The sequence below is a fragment of the Medicago sativa genome, chromosome 8 (genome assembly GCF_051527215.1).
Source record: "Medicago sativa cultivar Bolivia chromosome 8, Bolivia_mono, whole genome shotgun sequence".
NCBI lineage: Eukaryota > Viridiplantae > Streptophyta > Magnoliopsida > Fabales > Fabaceae > Medicago > Medicago sativa.
Window position 1 is genome coordinate 62,174,419 of NC_140756.1, and position 27,709 is coordinate 62,202,127.

Sequence of the window (27,709 nt, forward strand, 5' to 3'; positions counted from 1 at the left end):
TGCTTAAGATGATGAATGATTATGATGTTTATGATGATTGATTATGAAGTTGCTTATGATGATTGATTATGAAGTTGTTTATGATAAGATGCTATGTGATTTATGATATGATGCTATGTGATTTATGATAAGATGCTACATGTTTACTAATGATGATACATGATGATGTTTGTGATATTTATGATGATATATATGATGTTATGATTAAGGTGATATATGATGTTATGATTAAGATGATATATGATGTTTATGATTATTTATTATGATAATATAAGATGAAGTTTATGACTAATGTAGGAAGATTAATGATACTAGTTAATGAAGTTTAAGTTGCTAAATGTGATTGATGAATTATATGCTTAATATTGTTGTTGGTGAAATCTCACCCCTTTGCTCGAAAATGTTGCTCTTCGTATGGGTAACTTGCAAGTAACCAAGATTAGTTGCGGTCGTGAGTGGACTCCTCACAAGTGTGTCTTAGGTGCTCTGATACGTAACGGGATGGGATTATGTCTTTACTTTCTGTTCCTTACGTATTACTTTATGAATCTTTCAAGAATTGATGTTGAACTAAGTTTTATGAGATTTTATATTGAGGCCCTTGTGCCAAAGATTATTTAAGTTGTTGAAATTATTCCGCTGCGAAGTTTAAAATAATATGATATTGGATTTTGAAGGATAAATATTTATTTATTCAGTTTATGTTTTTAGAAAAAGAATGTGACATTCCGTTTAAGTTGAATTACTCTGATTTTTATTATGAAATTTTTATGTTGGAAAAACGGGGCGTTACAATTGGTATCAGAGCAGGTCGGTCCGTCCGACCAAGTAGATGAGTCGTTGTGTCGTGTGACGGTAGAATATTGTCGTTGTGTTTTCTATTTAATGGTTATGTTTTATTATATGATCATGTTTGACTGACTAACCTATGTGGTTTTTGTGTTGTTGTTGATTTACGGTTGTCGATGATTGTTGTTGTTAATGTCATATTATGAATTGGGTATGAATTATGTTGAGTTGTTGTTGTTGATTGTGATGATTTTGAATGAATGTGAAGTTTGAATAATATAAGTTGCTTTTCCTGATTTTTTTCTTATCTCTGCCCCAAATTTTGAAATAGAAACTGGTATTGATCGGTACAGAATTGGTCTTAGGTGTAAACACGAAAGTTGTAGGTATGGATGTTCGCTTTCTAATGTCGTTGGTCTCACGTCAAAACGATTTATAGAACTTAAGTTATGTTCAAATTACTTCACGTAGGTCACAGTGAATTTTTATGGACTTTCAGAACATTTGAGATGATGCACATTAGAGATGATGCACATAGACACAAGTGAGGAGTCCACTCACGAACACTTCTAGTCTTTAATACCTTCTAGTCATATTTGGACCTGTCGGGCATTAAGCCCCCATCGCTAAGGTCATAAAGAACCTGTCGGGCATTAAGCCCCCATCACTGACTATGCAACGACACAATCTTCCTACAACTTGGACAACAACGTGAACATCTTATACAATTCTATTAAAATGGACAACTTCTTAAATCATGACAACTTAGACCGACTTATACATCTTCACTAAGATTCAGCAGCAACAATTGCAGCATATAACAGTGCTAGAATATCATATCATCAATAAGAAATGAATCATATCAACTTAACATCATAGAACATCATAATATTATGTATCATACAATACTCACATAATGTATTCCAACATATCAACAACAATAACCACATATACATTAATCAATTACATTCATATCAAAGTCCAAAACATTCTTCAAAAGCAAATCAAGTTTGATCAATGAGACATAAGCCAAATACTCATAAAACATCTCAAATAAATCCCTAATACTTAAGTTGAAGTTGGGAAATCAACCATAAGTTTTTGGACTAACTTGGGATTAGTTATGCTAAGTTTTCTTAAAGTTTTCTGAAGACCCACTTGGACTATTTTCATCATAACTCAAAAACTATGAATCATTTTCGTGCCAAACCAAAACCATTAGAAAGCTAACTCAAATATCTACAACTTTTATGTTTACACCAAAAGCTAATTCAACACGGAAAGGGGTGGAAACGACACAAGAACGCAACAATCAAAGTTCTGACAGCACGCAACGAAAACACAACAGACAGTCACCCATGAGGGGCTGCCTTGCTGCGCCCAGGCGTGGGAAGGCAGCAACCCACCTGCGACGCAGCTCTGTGCAGTCCCATTTTTTTCGGTTTCACCGTTTAGTTCGTAAAAACCTAACCGTTACTCCGAATCCGATTCCGTTTTCGCCTACGCGTTCTATTCGACAAATCCTATCATATTTTACTGAAAAATCATATTTTTTAAATCTCCAAAACAGCTTATCCTATAATCACTTATTTCTCAAAAACACTTAAAATCATTTTTTCTCAGAATCTCAACTTTTCATCCATTCTCATGTTTCTAACCATCAAACTACTTCTAATAACATTCCTATAGGATATCTAAGGTTTGTTCATGATTCTCTTATCAATTCTACGGTTCTTCATCATCTAATCATCAAAATCGCTCATAAACCCTAATTCTTAAACTCACTGACTTCTCATCTAATCATATGTTTTAAACCTCAAAACTATTCCAATAATCATTCTACGGATTATCTAAGGACTGTTCACAGTTTCTACATCAATCTAACAATTTTCATCCATTAATCCTCAATTCTTCACTCAAAACCCTAATCCTCTTAATCTCACAAACTCTCCCCAACTTTGTTAGATGTAATCTAATGATTTACAACTTAATATTAAAGCAAGATAGTCTCACCCTTACCTTAGATTAATTCCTGAATCAGCAGCAGCGTTCTTCTGTCCTAAGGTATTCTCCTCTTCTCTTGACTTTTCTCTTCTCTTCTCTTCTTTCTTGTTCTCCTCTTTTCCAAAAAGCGGTTTAAGGTAAACTCTTTCCAACCTAAGCTTCTCTATTTATAATACTAAAATATTCTTCCCAAATCTATTTAGGCCCAACAACTTATTCTTCTTTCTATTCTAACCTCTAATTTTACTTACACTAATAATCCTCATATTCTAATGAATAATATTTCTCTACTAAATATATAATAATACACCAAATAACAAATATATATCTATAACAATTAACAAATACATTATGCTAGTAAATACAAACATATAACATAACAAAATATCACTCAACAAAATATATTAACTAAATTATAAAAAGACATCTAATCTCAACAAATCATATATCCCTCATATACATCATATAAATATATAAATATATTCTAAAACTAATTAAAATAATTAAATAAAAAGGAGGGCGTTACAACTCTTCCCAACTTAAAAGAATTTCGTCCTCGAAATTCAAGCACAATAGAAAATAAATTTAGTCATTACTTCTTCAAACAAAACACAAAAACCACATCAAGATAGTCAGTTAAACATGATCACATAAAAACATAACTATTAACTAGAAAATACGACGACGCGACACAACGACTCATCTACTTGGCCGGACGGACCGACCTGCTCTGATACCAATTGTAACACCCCGTTTTCCAAACATAAAAATTTCATATTAAATCAGAGTATTTAAATCATAAACGGAATGTCACATACTACTTTAAAGTCATAAAATAGATATTAATAAATATCCTTCCAGGTTCAACATCATAAAAGTCTGGAAATACGCAGCGGAAATAGTTCGACATGAGTAAAGTCTTGGCACGCAGGCCTTATCAGAAAATCTCATAATTTAGTTCAATACTTATTCATAAAAAGTTCATAAAAGACACGTAAGGAATAGATATGAAAGTAAGTCTCATCCTGTTACGTATCAGAGCACCTAGACACAAGTGAGGAGTCCACTCACGAACACTTCTAGTCTTTAATAATACCTGCAAGTTACCCATACGAAGGGCAACATTTTCAAGCAGAAGGGGTGAGATTTCTCAAACAATAATATTAAACATATAAATCATATAAAGTACATTTAACAACTTAAACATCATTAACATATCTTATACTCCATTAACTAGCATCATTAATCTCCTACATTAGTTATACACTTCATCTTATATCATCTTAATTATAGATGTAAACATCATCATATAACATCAATTACTAATTCATAAACATTAGCATACATCATCAAATATTAATTACAAACATCAACACATATATTAATCACAAACGTCAACACATATAATGATCATAAGCATCAACATCTAACACCAAATATAATCATAAGCATCATCATGTATTTCACATAAGTATCATTATCAAAGCATATCATTTATCGAAAACAACTTCATAATTAAGTTCGTAATCAACTTCTTAAACAAACATCATCATTAAATCATCATCAAATATAAGTTATGACGACTCTACAATGCAACAACATCTTCAACAACAACTTAGACAACTTCAACAACAACTTAGACAACTTCAATATGCATGTGGTACCACCAGGGCATTAAGCCCCCTTCGCTAAGGTCATATTTGGACCTGTCGGGCATTAAGCCCCCATCGCTAAGGTCATAAAGAACCTGTCGGGCATTAAGCCCCCATCGCTAAGGTCATAAAGAACCTGTCGGGCATTAAGCCCTCATCACTGACTATGCAACGACACAATCTTCCTACAACTTGGACAACAACGTGAACATCTTATACAATTCCATTAAAATGGACTACTTCTTAAATCATGACAACTTAGACCGACTTATACATCTTCACTAAGATTCAGCAGCAACAAACAGCAACAATTGCAGCATATAACAGTGCTAGAATATCATATCATCAATAAGAAATGAATCATATCAACTTAACATCATAGAACATCATAATATTATGTATCATACAATACTCACATAATGTATTCCAACATATCAACAACAATAACCACATATACATTAATCAATTATATTCATATCAAAGTCCAAAACATTCTTCAAAAGCAAATCAAGTTTGATCAATGAGACATAAGCCAAATACTCATAAAACATCTCAAATAAATCCCTAATACTTAAGTTGAAGTTGGGAAATCAACCATAAGTTTTTGGACTAACTTGGGATTAGTTATGCTAAGTTTTCTTAAAGTTTTCTGAAGACCCACTTGGACTATTTTCATCATAACTCAAAAACTATGAATCATTTTCATGCCAAACCAAAACCATTAGAAAGCTAACTCAAATATCTACAACTTTTATGTTTACACCAAAAGCTAATTCAACACGGAAAGGGGTGGAAACGACACAAGAACGCAACAATCAAAGTTCTGACAGCACGCAACGAAAACACAACAGGCAGTCACCCATGAGGGGCTGCCTTGCTGCGCCCAGGCGTGGAAAACTGCGCCCAGGCGTGGGAAGGCAGCAACCCACCTGCGACGCAGCTCTGTGCAGTCCCATTTTTTTCGGTTTCACCGTTTCGTTCGTAAAAACCTAACCGTTACTCCGAATCCGATTCCGTTTTCGCCTACGCGTTCTATTCGACAAATCCTATCATATTTTACTGAAAAATCATATTTTTTAAATCTCCAAAACAGCTTATCCTATAATCACTTATTTCTCAAAAACACTTAAAATCACTTTTTCTCAGAATCTCAACTTTTCATCCATTCTCATGTTTCTAACCATCAAACTACTTCTAATAACATTCCTATAGGATATCTAAGGTTTGTTCATGATTCTCTTATCAATTCTACGGTTCTTCATCATCTAATCATCAAAATTGCTCATAAACCCTAATTCTTAAACTCACTGACTTCTCATCTAATCATATGTTTTAAACCTCAAAACTATTCCAATAATCATTCTACGGATTATCTAAGGACTGTTCACAGTTTCTACATCAATCTAACAATTTTCATCCATTAATCCTCAATTCTTCACTCAAAACCTTAATCCTCTTAATCTCACAAACTCTCCCCAACTTTGTTAGATGTAATCTAATGATTTACAACTTAATATTAAAGCAAGATAGTCTCACCCTTACCTTAGATTAATTCCTGAATCAGCAGCAGCGTTCTTCTTTCCTAAGGTATTCTTCTCTTCTCTTGACTTTTCTCTTCTCTTCTCTTCTTTCTTGTTCTCCTCTTTTCCAAAAAGCGGTTTAAGGTAAACTCTTTCCAACCTAAGCTTCTCTATTTATAATACTAAAATATTCTTCCCAAATCTATTTAGGCCCAACAACTTATTCTTCTTTCTATTCTAACCTCTAATTTTACTTACACTAATAATCCTCATATTCTAATGAATAATATTTCTCTACTAAATATATAATAATACACCAAATAACAAATATATATCTATAACAATTAACAAATACATTATGCTAGTAAATACAAACATATAACATAACAAAATATCACTCAACAAAATATATTAACTAAATTATAAAAAGACATCTAATCTCAACAAATCATATATCCCTCATATACATCATATAAATATATAAATATATTCTAAAACTAATTAAAATAATTAAATAAAAAGGAGGGCGTTACAACTCTTCCCAACTTAAAAGAATTTCGTCCTCGAAATTCAAGCACAATAGAAAATAAATTTAGTCATTACTTCTTCAAACAAAACACAAAAACCACATCAAGATAGTCAGTTAAACATGATCACATAAAAACATAACTATTAACTAGAAAATACGACGACGCGACACAACGACTCATCTACTTGGCCGGACGGACCGACCTGCTCTGATACCAATTGTAACACCCCGTTTTCCAAACATAAAAATTTCATATTAAATCAGAGTATTTAAATCATAAACGGAATGTCACATACTACTTTAAAGTCATAAAATAGATATTAATAAATATCCTTCCAGGTTCAACATCATAAAAGTCTGGAAATACGCAGCGGAAATAGTTCGACGTGAGTAAAGTCTTGGCACGCAGGCCTTATCAGAAAATCTCATAATTTAGTTCAATACTTATTCATAAAAAGTTCATAAAAGACACGTAAGGAATAGATATGAAAGTAAGTCTCATCCTGTTACGTATCAGAGCACCTAGACACAAGTGAGGAGTCCACTCACGAACACTTCTAGTCTTTAATAATACCTGCAAGTTACCCATACGAAGGGCAACATTTTCAAGCAGAAGGGGTGAGATTTCTCAAACAATAATATTAAACATATAAATCATATAAAGTACATTTAACAACTTAAACATCATTAACATATCTTATACTCCATTAACTAGCATCATTAATCTCCTACATTAGTTATACACTTCATCTTATATCATCTTAATTATAGATGTAAACATCATCATATAACATCAATTACTAATTCATAAACATTAGCATACATCATCAAATATTAATTACAAACATCAACACATATATTAATCACAAACGTCAACACATATAATGATCATAAGCATCAACATCTAACACCAAATATAATCATAAGCATCATCATGTATTTCACATAAGTATCATTATCAAAGCATATCATTTATCGAAAACAACTTCATAATTAAGTTCGTAATCAACTTCTTAAACAAACATCATCATTAAATCATCATCAAATATAAGTTATGACGACTCTACAATGCAACAACATCTTCAACAACAACTTAGACAACTTCAACAACAACTTAGACAACTTCAATATGCATGTGGTACCACCAGGGCATTAAGCCCCCTTCGCTAAGGTCATATTTGGACCTGTCGGGCATTAAGCCCCCATCGCTAAGGTCATAAAGAACCTGTCGGGCATTAAGCCCCCATCGCTAAGGTCATAAAGAACCTGTCGGGCATTAAGCCCTCATCACTGACTATGCAACGACACAATCTTCCTACAACTTGGACAACAACGTGAACATCTTATACAATTCCATTAAAATGGACTACTTCTTAAATCATGACAACTTAGACCGACTTATACATCTTCACTAAGATTCAGCAGCAACAAACAGCAACAATTGCAGCATATAACAGTGCTAGAATATCATATCATCAATAAGAAATGAATCATATCAACTTAACATCATAGAACATCATAATATTATGTATCATACAATACTCACATAATGTATTCCAACATATCAACAACAATAACCACATATACATTAATCAATTATATTCATATCAAAGTCCAAAACATTCTTCAAAAGCAAATCAAGTTTGATCAATGAGACATAAGCCAAATACTCATAAAACATCTCAAATAAATCCCTAATACTTAAGTTGAAGTTGGGAAATCAACCATAAGTTTTTGGACTAACTTGGGATTAGTTATGCTAAGTTTTCTTAAAGTTTTCTGAAGACCCACTTGGACTATTTTCATCATAACTCAAAAACTATGAATCATTTTCATGCCAAACCAAAACCATTAGAAAGCTAACTCAAATATCTACAACTTTTATGTTTACACCAAAAGCTAATTCAACACGGAAAGGGGTGGAAACGACACAAGAACGCAACAATCAAAGTTCTGACAGCACGCAACGAAAACACAACAGGCAGTCACCCATGAGGGGCTGCCTTGCTGCGCCCAGGCGTGGAAAACTGCGCCCAGGCGTGGGAAGGCAGCAACCCACCTGCGACGCAGCTCTGTGCAGTCCCATTTTTTTCGGTTTCACCGTTTCGTTCGTAAAAACCTAACCGTTACTCCGAATCCGATTCCGTTTTCGCCTACGCGTTCTATTCGACAAATCCTATCATATTTTACTGAAAAATCATATTTTTTAAATCTCCAAAACAGCTTATCCTATAATCACTTATTTCTCAAAAACACTTAAAATCACTTTTTCTCAGAATCTCAACTTTTCATCCATTCTCATGTTTCTAACCATCAAACTACTTCTAATAACATTCCTATAGGATATCTAAGGTTTGTTCATGATTCTCTTATCAATTCTACGGTTCTTCATCATCTAATCATCAAAATTGCTCATAAACCCTAATTCTTAAACTCACTGACTTCTCATCTAATCATATGTTTTAAACCTCAAAACTATTCCAATAATCATTCTACGGATTATCTAAGGACTGTTCACAGTTTCTACATCAATCTAACAATTTTCATCCATTAATCCTCAATTCTTCACTCAAAACCTTAATCCTCTTAATCTCACAAACTCTCCCCAACTTTGTTAGATGTAATCTAATGATTTACAACTTAATATTAAAGCAAGATAGTCTCACCCTTACCTTAGATTAATTCCTGAATCAGCAGCAGCGTTCTTCTTTCCTAAGGTATTCTCCTCTTCTCTTGACTTTTCTCTTCTCTTCTCTTCTTTCTTGTTCTCCTCTTTTCCAAAAAGCGGTTTAAGGTAAACTCTTTCCAACCTAAGCTTCTCTATTTATAATACTAAAATATTCTTCCCAAATCTATTTAGGCCCAACAACTTATTCTTCTTTCTATTCTAACCTCCAATTTTACTTACACTAATAATCCTCATATTCTAATGAATAATATTTCTCTACTAAATATATAATAATACACCAAATAACAAATATATATCTATAACAATTAACAAATACATTATGCTAGTAAATACAAACAGATAACATAACAAAATATCACTCAACAAAATATATTAACTAAATTATAAAAAGACATCTAATCTCAACAAATCATATATCCCTCATATACATCATATAAATATATAAATATATTCTAAAACTAATTAAAATAATTAAATAAAAAGGAGGGCGTTACAACTGCCGAGGAAAACCTCTGTACTTAACTACCGAGGAACACTTAGGAAAAATTTGAAGGACGAAAAAATGGCAGCTACTGCCATTTTTTCAAAAAAAAAAATTCTTTGTTTTTTTTGTTTTAGTTCATTGTGGCATTGATGTTTATGCATTAGTTAGTTGTTAATTCATATTTTTGTGTTGTTTAATTATAGTAATGACCGAGAACGCGGAAGATGTTTCGGGAGAGACAAAACGTAATTTTGTCCAAATTTTCGGAGATGTCAAACCGCCTAAGGTTGAAGTCAAACCAAAAATTGATGGAGCTTCCGTCCATGTTGAAGCTTCTAAATATGTTAGCCCCGGTGTTGTCCCACTTCAAGCCCACGAAGTTGACACGACTAGGTTTTTTTCTGACGACGTTAAGTTTCAGGATAGAGAAGAATTGCTTGGGTGGGTACGTTGTCAAGCAAATAAGGCGGGATTTACAATTGTTACACAAAGATCAAGCTTGATCCATCCAATTTTGCGCCTAGTGTGTGAAAGGAGTGGAGCTCACAAAGTGCCTAAAAAAAACCGAAGCATGCGACAACGGGCTCAAGAAAATGTGGGTGCTTGTTCATGATTAGTGGATATCAAAGTACACAAACAAAGGAATGGGGATTGAACATTCTTAATGGAGTTCACAACCATGCGATGGAGCCGGCTTTAGAAGGACACATTCTTGCCGGTAGATTAAAGGAGGACGACAAGAAGATTGTACGTGACTTGACCAAGAGCAAGATGCTTCCAAGAAATATTTTGATACACTTGAAGAACAAAAGACCACATTGAATGACAAATGTGAAGCAAGTGTACAATGAACGTCAAAAAATATGGAAGGCAAATAGAGGTGACAAGAAGCCGTTATAATATCTAATCTCGAAGTTGGAGGAGCACAACTATACTTATTACTCAAGAACACAAAGTGAAAGTACTACAATCGAAGATATCTTTTGGGCTCATCCAACATCCGTTAAGTTGTTTAACAATTTTCCAACGGTTTTGGTTATGGACTCCACCTACAAAACCAACATGTATAAGATGCCAATGTTTGAGGTAGTTGGGGTAATTTCGACCGATTTGACATATTCGGTTGGGTTTGGATTCTTGATGCATGAGAAAGAGGAAAAAATTGTTTGGGTTTTAAAAATGTTGCGTAAACTTCTTACTTCAAAGATGAATATGCCTAAGGTGATTGTTACCGACATGGATGGGTCTTTGATGAAAGTGGTTGGAATTGTTTTCCCGGAAAGTTATGCTATGAATTGTTACTTTCATGTGCAAGCAAATGTTAAACAAAGGTGTGTCTTAGATTGTAAATATCCTTTGGGAAAGAGGTGAGTAATCGCGATGTTGTCAAGAAGATCATGAGGGCATGGAAAGATATGGTTGAATCGCCCACTCAAGAGTTATATGCAAATCCATTAGTGGAGTTCCAAGATGCTTGTAGTGATTTCCCATCTTTTCTAGCCTATGCCATGACCACCTTGAATGAAGTGAAGGAGAAAATAGTGAGGGCATGGACAGACCGTGTGTTGCATATTGGTTGTACATCCACCAATAGGGTAGAATCGGCTCATGCTTTGGTGAAGAAATATTTGGACAATAGTGTGGGTGATACATGACATAGATTCAACACACTGCGATACAAACAACCTTTGGTCAGAGCGTTACCGTGTTGGAACATAGATTCAAAGATGTAACTTTGTACTCCGGCTTAGGTGGTCATGTGTCTAGATATGCTTTGGATAACATTGCTATGGAAGAGTCACGTTGTAGGGAAACGTTGTGCATGGACAAGGAAATTTGTGGTTGTGTTCAAAGGACATCTTACGGCCTACCATGTGCATGCGAAATTGCAACTAAACTCCTTGAAGAAAAGCCAATTTTATTGGATGAGATACACCACCGTTGGCGAAGGTTGCACATGGGTGAAGAAAGTAATGAACTTGGTTTTTCTGTCGATTATGAGTTGAAGGGTATTGTAGAACATCTTAAGAAACTCCCTTTCCAAATGAAGCTTGAAGTCAAAGAGGCTTTGCGGCAATTGACATTTCCTGAAACCACCATGATGTCTCCACCACCACAAAAAGCAACAACCAAGGGAGCCAAGAAAAAAGTGGACATTGCGAGATCTAAAGGAAGAATTACATCGACTAGTAGGATCCCTTCTTCTTGGGAGGTTGTTGATTCCCAAAATCCGAAAAGTCAACTGTCACCATCACCAACAACATCATCATATAAAAGGAAAAAAGGTGCTCGTCTTGGTAAAACACCAATTTCCCCACTTCCACCACCTTCTCCGTATCCAAAGCCTAAGGCTATCCCTGTTATGAGGCCTATTGATTATATGCCACGCTTCATGCTTCCATTTATTGAAAAAGTGGTGGATGTTATTGGCGATGAACATTGTGGATTACGGGCTATAGCCGAGTTCATGGGCTTAACCAAACAAAATCATCTCATGATTCGTACACATCTTATTCAAGAATTGAAAGATCATAGAGATGATTATGTTGAAGTATTTGCGAGTGAGGATCGTTATAACTACATTTTAAATGGCTTACATCCTCCTGCAAATACAAAAAGTTGTGGACATCTTGTTGATAAGTGGTTGACTTTTTCGGACATGGGGCACATTGTTGCTAATTATTACAAAAAGTGTGTGGTCGTGTTGACAAATCTTGAAGTTGGTAACTCGGAGTCTTTTTTCCCACTAAGAGGGCAACCACCGCCGGGTAAGCAAAAAACTCCCATCATGTGCCTTGGGGTAATTCCGAATCACTTTGTGCTTATTTACTTGAAGAATGGTTGTCCACTACCTCCATAATCTACGGAGTGGCACAATCACAAGAAAGAAGATGTGGTGACTTGGGAAGATGAGTATTTGGATCAACATGAGTTGTTCCGAAAGCTCATGGCTATTGAAAGTGGAAACAAACCGCCGAAACCACGAAAGGAATCAAACAAAGCGGCGCCTATTTTGTTGGACACTCCTGAAAAACCAAAGCAACAATTTGAAGTTATTGCGGAAGATGAGGAAGATTTTATGTCACTTGATCTTCTCCAATCACTTGGCCTTTAACGAGTGATTTTTTTGTCGGTGTTAGTCCTTTTTTTGGTAGAAATTACACCGACGTATATTTTGGGGTCAAAATTATAATGCCAATTTTTTGTGGCCAATATATAAGTAACATTATGTAATTTATATTGATATATATGATAACATGACTTTTATTGACTTGAAACTAGTGCAATACTTATTTATAACTTATTAATGTTTACGCATTTGATTTATTCGTTATTACATTCCATTTAATTTTGTTCTAATCTATGATTATTTTGTTAAAGCTTTTGTCAAGTGAAACATGTCTGAGGTTGCAAGAATTGAAGGGCGTGTTAGGTACTGCGCGTTTAAGAAGACGGTTAAGGTTATGATAACACCGACGGACTCTCTTGATGATTTGAAGACACAACTTAACACTTATTTTGAGCATCTTGGTGAAAATCAATATACACGTCACTTGTCTGCTCTAATGCATAGACCTAGGAGAAGATAGAGATGAATTCACATGGAAAACGGCAAGCTATATGCCTTGGCTTATTAAAGACGATAGCGACGTCAGATTTATGTTTAGGAATATGGTGGAAAATAATGTATTACATATGTATGTTCGTTCCATATGCAATTGTGATGAATGTAAGTAGGGATTTAATTTAATGATGTGTAATGAGTTGAAATGTGTTGTTTGATTATGGACACTATGTTCCGTTTTGATGAATTTCAAACTTTTGTGTAGTTTGAATCAAATGTCGGTTTGATTTAATTATGGAAAAATGTAAAAGATATTGTATTTTTCTTGTTTATGACCGAGTTTCTTTGTTGTATAATTTGAATTGCCTTTGGAAATGCTCTGGTAAAATTACAGGTAAAAACTGGCCGAAAAATGGCATGAAAATGCTTAGCATTAATGCAGAACCTGCTGTCTGCATTAATGTTTTACTCGGCAGTTACCTACCGAGGAATTCCTCAGCAGTTAACTGCAGCCGGATTTTGAACTACTCGGCAGTTAACTGCCGAGGGGACAAAAACGTATTTTACATGTGTGCCACGACTTTCTCAAATGTGTGAACAACAATTTTCTAGGTTTTTTTTTTATCAATTTTGACTCAGTCAATATCTATGTGGCTGATCACATGTGCAATTATTGAATTAAAAAAAATAAAAAAAAGCCATATAATCATTTTTAAAATTAAATAAATGAAAAATGAAATTAAAAAAATCATAAAAAAAGTTAAACATAAAACTCAAATCTTTTCCCGTTACTTTCTTCAACCTCTCCCTTCACTCAGCAATCGAAAACAATCTTTTCATTTCAGGTCTCAATGTCTTCCATTTCTCACCCGATTCACCATGAATAAGCTTCTGAAGTGTCATAAGGATTTGGAGGAGGAGGTTGTTTTGTTGCCGTTGCCGCTGTCATTGTCGCTGGTGGAAAGTAGGGTTTAGGTTTTGTGGTTTTGAGACGAGAAGAAGTGCCATGGTTGGTGGTGGAGAAAGAGAAAGAGGGGGGTTTTTGTGAGATTATGGTTTTTTTGTTGGGTTCATTTTAGCTGCTGGATGCTCCAAATTCTTCCTTTCTTAGTCACACTATCTCAAAAATTTTCTCAAAATGTCTCTACCTAGTCTTACTCCAGATCTTGTGATCGAGATTTTTTCACGGCTTCCGGTAAAGTCTCTTGTGAGATTCAAGTGTGTTTCCAAATACTACAATGAACTCATTTCTAAACGCAACTTCATAAAACTTCATCTTGAGAGATCACCCAAAAACACACATGTCTTGGTTACATTACTCCATTCCTTAGGCGACGAGGGCGAAACAATTTGGGAAGTTAGTCCTTTCTCAATGCGACATTTGATAAAACACCCGACATCCATGGTCTACGAAGACGAGTGTCATCGTTTTACTTTTACTGGCGGTCTTTATCATGCGGTGGGCTCCATCAATGGACTGGTTTGTTTTATTGGTCAAAAACATCATGAACGAAAGAAATATCTCTATGCTCGATTTTGGAACCCTACACTACGGTTAACATCCACGGATTCGCCAAATTTGATGATCATGCCTCCACCTCCTAATGACATGATGCTGGCACGAATTCATCGTGGATTCGGCTACGATATTTCAACTAATACATATAAGGTTAGTAACATTTTAGTTGTTTGAAACTTTTTTGGTGAGTTTGATTTTGATAAAATATTGTCTTACTTTAGAAGTAATTGATGTCAAATGTTTTGTATTATTGAATATGTATAAGATTTTTACACGGATTAATTATGTAAATAATTTTGTTGTTGCTATTGCTTAAAAAATAATTAAGATAGTTCCTATAAGAATTGCAAACATCAACCTTAATAATTTTCATGTTAGTAAAATAGTTTTCGAAATATTTGTGGTTTCTGGAATGTTGATTACTTGTTTGTTTTCCTATTTAAAATAGTTGTTGTTTTGTTGATTTGCTAACCGCTAATTTGTGTATGGTCAAGGATGAAGTTGATTGTCTGGTTTGGTGGATTTATCTTATTTTGTCGATTTGCTAACTGCTAATTTGTGTATGGTCAAGGATGAAGTTGATTGTCTGGTTTGGTGGATTTATCTTGAATAGTAATTGGTTTAGATTTTTCTTTACTAGAAGATTATTTTCCTTTTATTCCTTGTTGGTTGTATCCTCTTGAGGCGTGGTGTATAAGAAATTTTTATTATGTACTGCCTTAGTGCTGAATTTTTTAGATTATGAAAAAAGTGGGACATGAAAAAGAACATAAAAATGAATTATTATTGCAAATTAGTGTTGTGAAAAAGTGATATAGTTTTTAGTTTTAGCATATACATTTAATTTCCGTGAGTTAATTTCTCTATTTACTTCATTCTAGTTGGTGGCGGTGTTTTGGGATCGTACAACGGAGAAATGGGAGGGGAGAGTTCATTGCATGGGTAAAAGTTGTTGGAGAAAGACTCTTGCTTGCCCTGATTTTCCAGTTCTACTAAAAGATGCTCTTGGTGGATCATTTGTGAATGATAGTATTAACTGGTTAGCGCGTCATAGTTTGAATTGTCATATGAATGAATTGGAAAATGTTGTCGTCGACCAGTTAGTGATTTTATCGCTTGATATGCGGATGGAGGCATGTAAGTATGTGTTGTTGCCAGTTGGTTTTGATGAAATGCCCCAAAATGGGCCAAATCTTGCTGTTTTAAGGGGTCGCCTGTGCCTTTATTATTATGATCAGTTGAGACCCCATTTTGCTTTGTGGGAAATGAGAGAATATGGAGTTCACGAGTCTTGGACTCAGTTGGTGAATATTAGCTCTGTTCAACTTCTTGGTAATCTTGTGGATCTTGACTCTTATCATCATCATTTCAGTCTGTTGCTGCCGGTATGTGTGTCTGAAGAGGAAGATGTCGTGTTGTTGGTTAGCAAAGAAGATTTTCCTGATATTATGTATAGTATGAGAGATGATAGAGTTAGACACGGTACACTTCTCAACAACCAAATTTGGTATGCTCATGAACATATGCAAAGCTTGGTTTTGCCTGGTTTGCAAGAGGAGTGATGACTACTCAATTGTGTTTTCCATAGATAGTTTGATATGTTGTATGATTTCATTGTACTTATTGCTCCTGGTTGTAGGATCAAACCTAGTGGATTTGATGGAGATTTTTAATTTTATATTAGTTATTACTTGGTTAATTTATATTTCTCCCGTAGCTATTGATTTCATTTGCGCTAAAAATTGTCATAAAATGGTTATACAAATATCATTTTTCTAAATAGAATTGCAATGCTTCTAATTTGTATTGCTGAATATTGTTTACCTTCTCATGTAATGAAATTTCCAAAATTGAGATCTCTAATTAATAGTGTACACTGCAGTGCATCATATGTTACCTTGGCAATGTATTAATTTTTTTAAAGAATTTAACTCAATAAGATGCGTTTAAATGACTTGATGCTTTGATATCTAAAATTCTAAGATAGGCAAGTCACCAGCAATTGCATCAGATATCAAAACATATTGAGTCATCATAGGTCATCTCTAGACGAAGTATTGGCTTAAAGGAAATACCTACAACAAGCACATGCTACAAAAAAAAAAAAAATCACGGGGTGGCATGGATAATAACAAAGATAATCAAGGAGTAAAGATTATATTGAGAAACCATATAATGGTGTAGACAATCATTCAGAAGGAGATGGAAGACTTCTACTGTCCACCTCTTAATATTGAAATACCAAATTTTTATTGCAACACAGAATGTGAAGAAAGAACACAGCATCTCAATTTACATGAATCACTCCTCGGATATAGCCTCAAGCAACTTCAGGGAATCTTCATTCACACTCACATTCTCCATCTTCAATCGTCGTTGCATAGCAGCACTTGTCCTACCAGCAGCCGCATAAGTTCTAATCAATGATTCAAACACCTCTTCCCCTGCAGATTCCACAGATTTCTTCAAGATTTCGATGAATTCTTCTGCACCATCAACATCCTTCTCTTGCTCGTAGTGCTTCATCATAGTACCTATTGTCTCAGATGATGGAACCCACTTTTCACCGTTCCCTCTACCAATTGAGATTGCTTCCGATAAACAATCCATTGCCAACTTAAAATCTGCATTTCGCAAATGGTAATCCAAAAATATTTCCCAAGTTTTTGCATTAGGCTTGGCCCCCCTCCTCCGAGCACGCTCCTTTAGTTCTTCAGCCTTCTCCAGCATATCTAATTCTGCATATGCCCCAACCAAAACATTTGCAACTCGAATATCATAAGTAGTGCAGCTTGATTCCCACTAACGGAAACACTTTTCTGCTCCCGGGAAATCTTTCAAGTTAACCAAAACCTGAATCATATTCAGATAGCTTATGTTTGCAGTTTTAGGAAATGCCAACCTAAGAGAACGCCAGACCCTATAAACCTCGTATACTTTGCCTATTTTCCCATACAATGTAATTAGAAACTGGTAAGCAGAAAGATCTTTGTAACCATTCCTCTTTTCCAATTCCTTAAGTGCACCTTCTGCCTTCTCAAACAAGTTAGCATCAACATAAATAGATGCAAGGTTGCTATATGTTGTCCAATCTCCAGTGATTCGTCCGTCCCTCTTCATCTCATCAATAACCCTTTCAACACCGGAAATATCATTAACTGCAGCAAGAGCTCTCATCCATACATTATACGTGTAAGAATCCGGCATGATATTGCTAGCTTTCATTTCTTGCATGATGGACGGAATCTTTTCTGGTTGACCTACTTTAGTATAGAGTCACAAGACTATTATAAGACAGTGAACTCAAAGGAAAGTCAAGATCCTTCATTTTTTTCAATGACACCTTCAGCTTTAGTAGTCATCAACTCCTTGCAGTAGCAGTTGAGAAGTGCACCATAGCACAGATGATTTTTCAGACTCGGGGAGATCGATAAAATATTTTTCAGCAGCAACAATACCTCTAGCTTTTGCATCCAAATCAATATGTATAGCTTGGTCACTGACAGTCTTTATCATATTCCTCTTGGCCGTTGTTTCTGATAACTGCAACACAAGAAAAAGTGCATTGTCCATGAATATAAATTATGGAACGCAGAGCCTGCTACGTATAATCTCTAAATCTAGAGCTGCATGGTTTTGTTCTAGACACGACCATATAGTCAACAACATCAACAAATGAGAAAATGTATTATTTAAATTGAAAGGAACTAATACTAAGAAACACATATAATTTTATTTTGTTTCAAAATAAGTGTTCACAATTCATATCATCCTAAGTTCACCATCTCACTCGTTTATAAACCACTGCATTTGAAGCATCCACATTCATAATTCATAAAGAACTACACACAATAAAAACAGAAGATCACATCAATTAAATACAAAAGTCGAAACTAATACTTCAAAAACTCATTATATGGTTCAATAATATAAAAATAAGTACATGTAACTAAATCAACAACAACACAAGAACACATCAATCAGGGGCGGATCCAGAATTTAGATACATGTGGAGCTAAAATTTCAAAAAAACAATAATGCAAAATTTATTCACGTCGAGTTATACTAAAACCGTACCACTCGCGGATAAAACAAAAAGGAACAAAAATCTGGTGTCGTATATAGGCGGAACACCGTAAATAATCAAAAGGCTAAATTAATTCAATGGTCCCTCAACTAATTTCCAGTTTTCATTTTAGTCCCATAAGTCTTAAAATCATCAATTTGGTCCCTCAACTTTTGCTCCGTTATTCAATTTGGTCCCGGAACAGCAAAATTCCAAACCAAACAACCCACCTCTCCCAACTAGACCTGAAGCTAAATTATATTTGATGGTAAAAATACAGCAGCAACCAAAAAAGCTTTGGCAGTACACTAAAACCCAACCAATTATGATGCAAGGATATAAAAAGGCAGTCTGTTAGATTAAAACAAAAGCTTAACAGCTGGTCCTTTAGAAACTAAAACCATGCATACCCACAAAAGCTTAACCATGCATGCCTCACAAAAATGCACCAACGCAATTCCTAAAAACACCAACAGAGCTGCCACACACACAACATATCAGCTCTGCTAAAAAACCAGGAACTCCCACATATTAGTGTAGCAACAGCCTTGTAACAGTACCGAACCATCATTATGGGGAAAAGCATGTGGAGCTATAGTCCCACATAGCTCCCACATACATCCGCCCCTGACATCAATTAATTTTTTGACATGGCTAAATTTAATAAAACGACTCACAGGCATACTCAAGATAGAGAGACAAATAACCATGAACCCAAAGAAAAATAACCAAGACTCTCAACACTCTAGCTACAAAGCCAAATCGGAAACCACAAAAGGCCAAAAACAGACAACCACGCAGCAGGAACTATCAAACCTCCTTAAAACAAGCACAAATCCACATAACCACACTAGCACGGCTTAGCCGAACTTCTCACCTGGAGTGACTGAAGGATAATATGATTCAAGCTCTGAACCAAAGCTAATTATTTTCTCTTCTCTATTATTGTACCCTCATCGGCATCTCCTTACGCGGATTCAATAGCAGCTGGGTCGTGAGAGCTGAAAGACGTTCAAGCTCAAGCTCAAAGCTACTGGTTCTGTCATACTCGATTCTATTTCTTTATATCTACTCTAGAGTTACTGGCTTTCCTTTCAAGCAGACTAAGAAGACGCCCACGTAGCGGTAGCAGCTACGACTTCTTCCTTCTGGGCTTACTTGCCAAGTACAATAGCAACGGATTCTGTACCAGAAAAAACTAACTTTATTTAACCGGCTGTAAGAGAGCTGACTGTCTACCTGATTCAGTCTACTGGCAGTGAGTACCAGACTATGAGATAGCCTGGCCAGTGCATCCAATAAGATACCAGGCAGGAAGCTTATTGATTGTTTCCCCGTCTGCTTTCCTCAAGATCTACAGAATACGTTATAGATGAGCCGTTCCACCGGAGCGGTTTGGTTGAAAGTCCCATCCATATGGAGTGTCGACAGAACCGTCATACACCACTTATGAAGGGGATGTAAAACACGCGGGATAACCCAGTTACCTATGGCAAATATCCTACGCTTCTCCCCACCCACTATACCAATTGCAAAAGACAACAAAACACCCACCACCTGATATTAATAACCAAAGGCTATTCCACAGCCAAAAAAAAAAAATTAACTGGCCTGCTAAATTACGCAGAAAAACACAGTTTACCTCGCCTAACAAAGGTTGAAACTAATACTACAAAACCTCATTTTATGATTCCATGATATAAATAACTTCATTCCAAACCCAAGCTAATATATCATTATATTTTGAAGAAAATGAAATAATTGAAAATAATAACAACCTAGAAAATACTAGTAATTTGGATTGACTTTTATCTTTTTGAAGAAGCCAAATTAGCCCACCGAAATTGGCACCGGGGAGAATCGCACTCGAGACCTTGAGAGGAGGAGTACCAAGCCAACCCAAGTGGGTTTGGGATTGACTTATTTTAACTTATCTACTGATAGAAGCATTTATGAGAGTTTATAGAAATCGCTTATGGCATATGCATCAGTTATTTTCAACTTATTTTCATAAGGTTTTCAGAATACCTATGAAAACAGCTTATAGCCTACATTAAAACAATTGACTTTTTCAATATTTTGTAATAGAAATATCTTATTCATAAACCCTTATATGATAAGTTTATATGCAATAAGCGTTTTATTAAGCTATTTTTTCTATACAGTGCCTAAGAAACATATAGATATAGCTTAATTTTGTTTGAAAATAAGTGCTCCAAATTCTTATCATAAGCATTTGACGCATCAATATTCATAATTCATAAACTACAACTCACTAAGGGCCCTTCTGGATTGGCTTCTTTGAGCTTATCTACATGCATAAGTTCTGTGATACTGTCTGAGAAAACTTATTAAAACAGCCTATGACATTCTTCATTAACTTTTTTTTAGCTTATTTCCATAAGTTTTGTAAAAACAATTTAACTTTATTTTATCTTTTTTAGTAGAAATACCTTACGTAATATTATACATATGCGCTTATCATGAGAAACGCGCTTATGCTATAAGATGCAAATAAGCTGTTTATCCAAACAGAACCTAAATCAATAACAACACTAACACTTTAACCCAGTTTCACATCCAGAAAAAACAAGTAGTAACAAAAACAACTACATTCTAAATCCAAGCCAATATATAATCTTATTTTTCAGAAAATGAAATAATTGAAATTGAAAATAATAACAACCTAGAAAAAGCGCTTAAATGCAAAAATACCTTAAGAGCAGGTTGATATAATTTCTGTTGTCTCAGCTTCTTAAGCGTATCGCCAACTTCCCATTTATAAACGCGCTTCCCACTCTTAATAAACTGATTAAGCTGTCGACAAACATTGAGTTCAGAACCACCGTCTTTGAAGAGTTTCAAGTAAAGCGCTTCGTCTAAGTACTTTTTGGATCGTTTCACAACGCTTTTGCATTTTCCGTAACGTTGCATCAGAGACATTGTTGCTCAGTGATGGAGGTTCAAAAGTGTTCACTGTAGTAGTAATGAAGAAAGTGAAACCTAATTTTCTCGGACGAAGCAAAAGTGGAAGAAGAAACTATTGGGCTGTGGGGTGGTTCTTCTTAAGGCCCAAAATGAGTTAGGAATTTGCTATCCACACCGACAGTTTTTAAATATAACACGTAATTAATATAAAAAATCGAGATCCTTTCCATTTTAATGAATATTTCTATTTCACTTGAAGAGAGATGGACACGGTATTGAATATACGGCATGCGCCACTTCAAAATGTTTAAATTGAAATACCAAATTTTTATTGCAACACAGAATGTGAAGAAAGTACACAACATCTCAATTTACATGAATCACTCCTCGGATATAGCCTCAAGCAACTTATGGGCATCTTCATTAACGTTCACATTCTCCATCTTCAATCGTCGTTGCATAGCAGCACTTGTCCTACCAGCAGCTGCATAAGTTCTAATCAATGATTCAAACACCTCTTCCCCTAGAGATTCCACAGATTTCTTCAAGATTTCGATAAATTCTTCTGCACCATCAACATCCTTCTCTTGCTCGTAGTGCTTCATCATAATACCTATTGTCTCAGATGATGGAACCCACTTTTCACCATTCCCTCTGCCAATTGAGATTGCCTCGGATAAACAATCCACAACCAACTTAAAATCTGCATTCCGCAAATGGTAATCCAAAAATATTTCCCAAGTTTTTGCATTAGGCTTGGCCCCCCTCCTTCGAGCACGCTCCTTTATTTCTTCAGCCTTCTCCAGCATATTTAATTTTGCATATGCCCCTATCAATACATTTGCAACTCGAATATCATAAGTAGTGCAGCTTGATTCCCACTCACGGAAACACTTTTCTGCTCCTGGGAGATCTTTCAAGTTAACCAAAACCTGAATCATATTCAGATAGCTTATGTTTGCAGTTTTAGGAAATGCCTACCTAAGAGAACGCCAGACCCTATAAACTTCGTATACTTTGCCTATTTTCCCATACAATGTAATTAGAAACTGGTAAGCAGAAAGATCTTTGTAACCATTCCTCTTCTCCAATTCCTTAAGTGCACTTTCCGCCATCTCAAACAAGTTAGCATCAACATAAATAGACGCAAGGTTGCTATACGTTGTCCAATCTCTAGTGACTCGACCATCCCTCTTCATCTCATCAATAACCCTTTCAACACCCGAAATATCATTAACTGCAGCAAGAGCTCTCATCCATACATTATATGTGTAAGAATCCGGCATGATATTGCTAGCCTTCATTTCTTGAATGATAGACGGAATCTTTTCTGGTTGACCTACGTTAGTATAAAGAGTCATAAGACTATTGTAAGACAGTGAACTCCAAGGAAAGTCAAGATCCTTCATTTTTTCAACGACACCTTCAGCTTTATCAGTCATCAACTCCTTGCAGTAGCAGTTGAGAAGTGCAACATAGCACAGATGATTTTTCGCAGACTCAGGGATATCAACAAAATATTTTTCAGCGGCAACAATACCTCTAGCTTTTGCAGCCAAATCAATATGTATAGCTTGGTCACTGACGGTCTTTATCATATTCCTCTTGGCCATTGTTTCTGATAGCTGCAACAAAAGAAAAAGAGTATTTCACCATGAATATAATTATAAATTACTGAACACAGAGTCTGCTATGTACAATCTCTAAATCTAGAGCTGCCTGGTTTTGTTCCAGACACGACCATGTAGTCAACAACATCAACATGCAAGAAAATGTATTATTTAAATTAGATATAATTTTATTTTGTTTCAAACAATCAATAACAACACAAGAACACATCAATTAAATACAAAAGTTGAAACTGAAACTTGAAAAACTCATTATATGGTTCAATAATAAAAATAACTGCATTCAACTAAATCAATAACAACGCATGAACCAATCAATTAGTTTTTTGACATGGCTAAATTTATTAATAAAATGACTCACCCAAATACAAGGCGTAAGACTACCCACAAAACCAAACTACCAGACCCCAAGAAAAATAACCAAGAGTCTAAGCCAAATCAGAAACCACAAAAGGCCAAAAATGGACAACCACAAAGAGGGAACTATCAAACCTCCTTAAAACAGGCACAAATCCACCTATAACCACACTATAAGCAATCCACCCTAGCAAAAAACCAATTGCAAAAGGAACCAAAACACCCACCACCTGATATTAATATCCAAGCAGAACTAAAGGCTATTCCACACACCAAAAAAAAATTAACAATTTGCCTGCTAAATTATGCAGAAAAACTAAGTTTACCTTTACCTCGCCTAACAAAGGTTGACACTAACACTTCAAAACCTCATTTTATGATTCTATGATAAAAATAACTCCACTCCAAACCCAAGCTAATATATCATTTTATTTTGAAGAAAATGAAATAATTGAAAATAATAATAATAACTTAGAAACACGCAAATTTGGGTTAACTTTTTTTTTTTTTGGGAAGCCAAATTAGTGCACCGAAGAGAAACGAACTTGAGACCTTGAGAGGAGCACACCCCAAGGTACCAAGCCCACACCACCAGGCTAACCCAAGTGGGTTTTGGATTGACTTATTTTATCTTATCGACTAACATAAGCATTTATGAGCATGTTTGGGAAAGCTTATAGAAATCGCTTCTGACATATCCATCGATTATTTTCAACTTAGTTTCATAAGCTTTTCAGAATACCGATGAAAACAGCTTACAACTAACATTAAAATAATTTGACATTTTCAATATTTTGTAATAGAAATATTGTATACATAAACCCTTATATGTTAAGTGTACATGCAATAAGCATTTCATTAAACTATTTTTCCAAGTTCATATCATAAGCATTCCACGTGTCTACATCCATAATTCATAAACTACAACTCACTAAGGGCCCTTCTAGATTGGCTAATTTGAGCTTATCTACAGGCATAAGTTCTGTGATACTGTCTGAAAGAACTTATTAAAACAGCTTATAACATTTTTCATAAGTTTTTTTTAGCCTACTTTCATAAATTCTACAAACTAGTTTATGAAAACAACTTATAGCATATACAAAAACAATTTAACTTCATTTTATCTTTTTCTATAGAAATAGTTTACGTAATCTTATACAACAGCGCTTATCATCATGAAAGCTATAAGCTGCAAATAACCTGTTTATCCAAACAGAACATATAACAAAAACAACTACATTCTAGATCCAAGCCAATATATAATCTTATTTTTCAAAAATGAAATAATCGAAATTGAAAATAATAATAACCTAGGAAAAGCGATTAAATGCAAAAATACCTTAAGAGCAGGTTGATATAATTTCCGTTGGCGAAGCTTCTTAAGCGTATCACCAACTTCCCATTTATAAACGCGCTTACCACTCTTAATAAACTGATTAAGCTGTTGACGAACATTGAGTTCAGAACCACCGTCTTTGAAGAGTTTCAAGTAAAGCGCTTCGTCTAAGTGCTTTTTGGATCGTTTCACAACGCTTTTGCATTTTCCGTAACGTTGCATCAGAGACATTTTTGGTGTTCTTTGTTGCTCAGTGATGGTGATGGAGATTCAAAAGTGTTCACTGTAGTAGTAATGAAGAAAGTAAAACCTAATTGTAAATTGCTGTCGACACATTGCATAAGGCTGTGTCACACGAGTAATTTACTTGAATACCCCCTCGGCAGTTAACTGCCGAGTTTTGAAGAAACCGGCTGCAGTTAACTGCCGAGGTTTTCCTCGGGAGTTAACTGCCGAGGATCTTCTGCTACAAGTCTCTCTCATCTCCATTATTCATCACATCTTCCAATTTTTTTTCTCAAATCTCTCTCACAAATCTCTCTAAAAAACCCAACCAAATCCAACCAAATTTATTCAACAAAATCACAAGTAAGTAATTATAATACTCTTAACTTAAATTTTAGTTGTTATAAATGTTTTTATTTTTTAGTTTTTGAGTAGATTTATTTTATTTTAGTTTTTGAGTAGATTTACATAGTATAATTAATTTTTAGAGTAAACGTCCAACGCTCGACGAGGGGAGGGTATCATTCACTTGGGTGGAGTTAAAGAACGACGAAAACGTGACAAGCATGTTTTGGGAGCACAGCATGTTCCAGTGGATCGATATGCGGGTGACGTTGCTGAGATCAACTGAATATATCATCAACGACTTGATTCCGCCAGAAGATCGTCATTAGTTAGGGTAAGGTGCATTCAAACTACAACATTTGTCTCACCTCTGAAATGAGGTAATTCAAACTTGCCAAACGGCGAGGACTCAAGCATTTCGCTCGGTGTTCACGTTTTTCCTTTGAAAAGTTAAATTCTTGTTAGGCTGGTTTAGATGAAGGTATTAAGTGTCAAGGAATGGACCTCATTTCGGTGGCACTTGAATACCTTCATCTAAATCAAGCCTAACAAAAATTTATTCTTTTCAAAGGAAAGTATGAATGCCGAGCGAAATGCTTGAGTCCTGTTGTTTGGCAAGTTTGAATTTACCCCATTTCAAAGGTAAGACAATTGTTGTAGTTGGAATGCACATTCCAACTGCAACAATTGTCTTACACTGGATGGGGCAATTCAAACTTGTTAATCGGCAGGACTCCAACATTCGATGAGCATCTTGAACGATGGTATTCAAGTGTCAAGGAATGGACCTCATTTCGTTGGCACTTGAATACCATCGTTCAAGATGCTCATCGAATGTAGTCCTGCTGCTTAGCAAGTTTGAATTTGCCCCATTCAGTGGTAAGATAATTGTTGCAGTTGGAAGGTACATTCCGGAATGTAATGTAATTGTTGACATACATGTCGTTTATGTAATGTAACGAAACCTCTATCGCAATATTTATTCGAATTCACGATATCGCAATATTTATTCAAATTCACGCTATCGCAATTTTTATTCGAATTCACGCTATCGCAATTTTTATTCGAATTCACGCTATCGCAATATTTATTCGAATTCACGTTAGATTTAACTAGTTTTTATTCGAATACGCAATAATTCAAAACGCGACTTTAATCAAAATTATTCAAAACGCGATTTTTATTCAAAGCATCAGGAAAATGTTGTTTAATGTACCAAAACGAGAATGACATATGAAAAAACATTAAAAAAAACAACTAAAGTAGGCATTACAAACCACTACACATCTTCCTCGTCACAGAGGTTTATCGGGTTGTTCGCTACAGTCCCTGGGGCACCTTCTTTTGGTTGAGGACCAAAATAGCATGTCCTTCCGCTCCTCCTCAACCTCGAATGATTGTACACCGGCACCTTCGAACCTTTCTTTTTTTCGGAACCATCACAAACAATTCTGTGTCATGTCATAGGCGATTTTTCTTTGTTTTTCTCATCACCCTGAACGTTACCTAATTTTGATTCTGAGACATATCTACATTAAAAAAAATGGCGATCAAAACCTCAACCTAAACAATTCTAACAATTCCTAACACAATTCTATTATAAACAACATATAACAAATCAATACAAAATCATCATCAAATTAAAACAATTTCTAAAATTTAAATTTGTCAAAAAAATTCCAAAAAATCTAACATTTCAATAACAAAAAACCAATGCAATAGGATTCAAAACACTTACTTGATTTTGTGATTGAAATTGGCTTGGAATGGCTTGAAATGGCTCAAAATCGCTCCTTGGAGAATCAAAAAACGCAACAATGGAGTTTGGGAAACTCCTATGCCGGTTTTGTTCTTATAACAAAACCTCAGCAATTAACTACAGAGGTTTTCCTCGGCAGTTAACTGCAGCCGGATCTTGTAAACTTCGGTAGTTAATTACCGAGGGGCATTTGGGTAAATTACTCGTGTTTCTCAGCCTTCTCAAATGTGTGAACAACAATTTTCAAGCTAATTTTCTCGAAGAAGCAAAAATGGAAGAAGAAATTATTGGGCTGTGGGGTGGTTCTTCTCATG

General features: G+C 35.1%; 2 protein-coding genes and 2 pseudogenes across 3 annotated transcripts; 1 reads left to right on the forward strand and 3 right to left on the reverse strand.

Annotated features, from left to right (window-relative positions):
- Positions 1-14,031: 14,031 nt before the first annotated feature.
- On the forward strand, positions 14,032-16,454 carry LOC146900279 (F-box/kelch-repeat protein At3g23880-like). The gene is made up of 2 exons (XM_085737684.1): positions 14,032-14,901; positions 15,633-16,454. Exons 1-2 carry the CDS (start codon positions 14,371-14,373, stop codon positions 16,311-16,313), a joined length of 1,212 nt encoding a protein of 403 aa, XP_085593810.1. The 5' UTR covers positions 14,032-14,370; the 3' UTR covers positions 16,314-16,454.
- Positions 16,455-16,889: 435 nt separating this feature from the next.
- On the reverse strand, positions 16,890-21,760 carry LOC146900280 (large ribosomal subunit protein mL101 (rPPR4)-like; annotated as a pseudogene). Its single transcript, XR_015022268.1, has 2 exons — positions 21,533-21,760; positions 16,890-18,294 (listed from the first exon to the last, which is right to left on the reverse strand). The product of XR_015022268.1 is annotated as a large ribosomal subunit protein mL101 (rPPR4)-like (transcript).
- LOC146900281 (large ribosomal subunit protein mL101 (rPPR4)-like) lies at positions 16,890-25,297 on the reverse strand. Its single transcript, XM_085734302.1, has 3 exons — positions 25,070-25,297; positions 21,533-23,370; positions 16,890-18,294 (listed from the first exon to the last, which is right to left on the reverse strand). Exons 1-2 carry the CDS (start codon positions 25,295-25,297, stop codon positions 22,723-22,725), a joined length of 876 nt encoding a protein of 291 aa, XP_085590428.1. The 3' UTR covers positions 16,890-18,294; positions 21,533-22,722.
- LOC146900282 (large ribosomal subunit protein mL101 (rPPR4) pseudogene) lies at positions 22,126-22,686 on the reverse strand (annotated as a pseudogene).
- Positions 25,298-27,709: the final 2,412 nt, after the last annotated feature.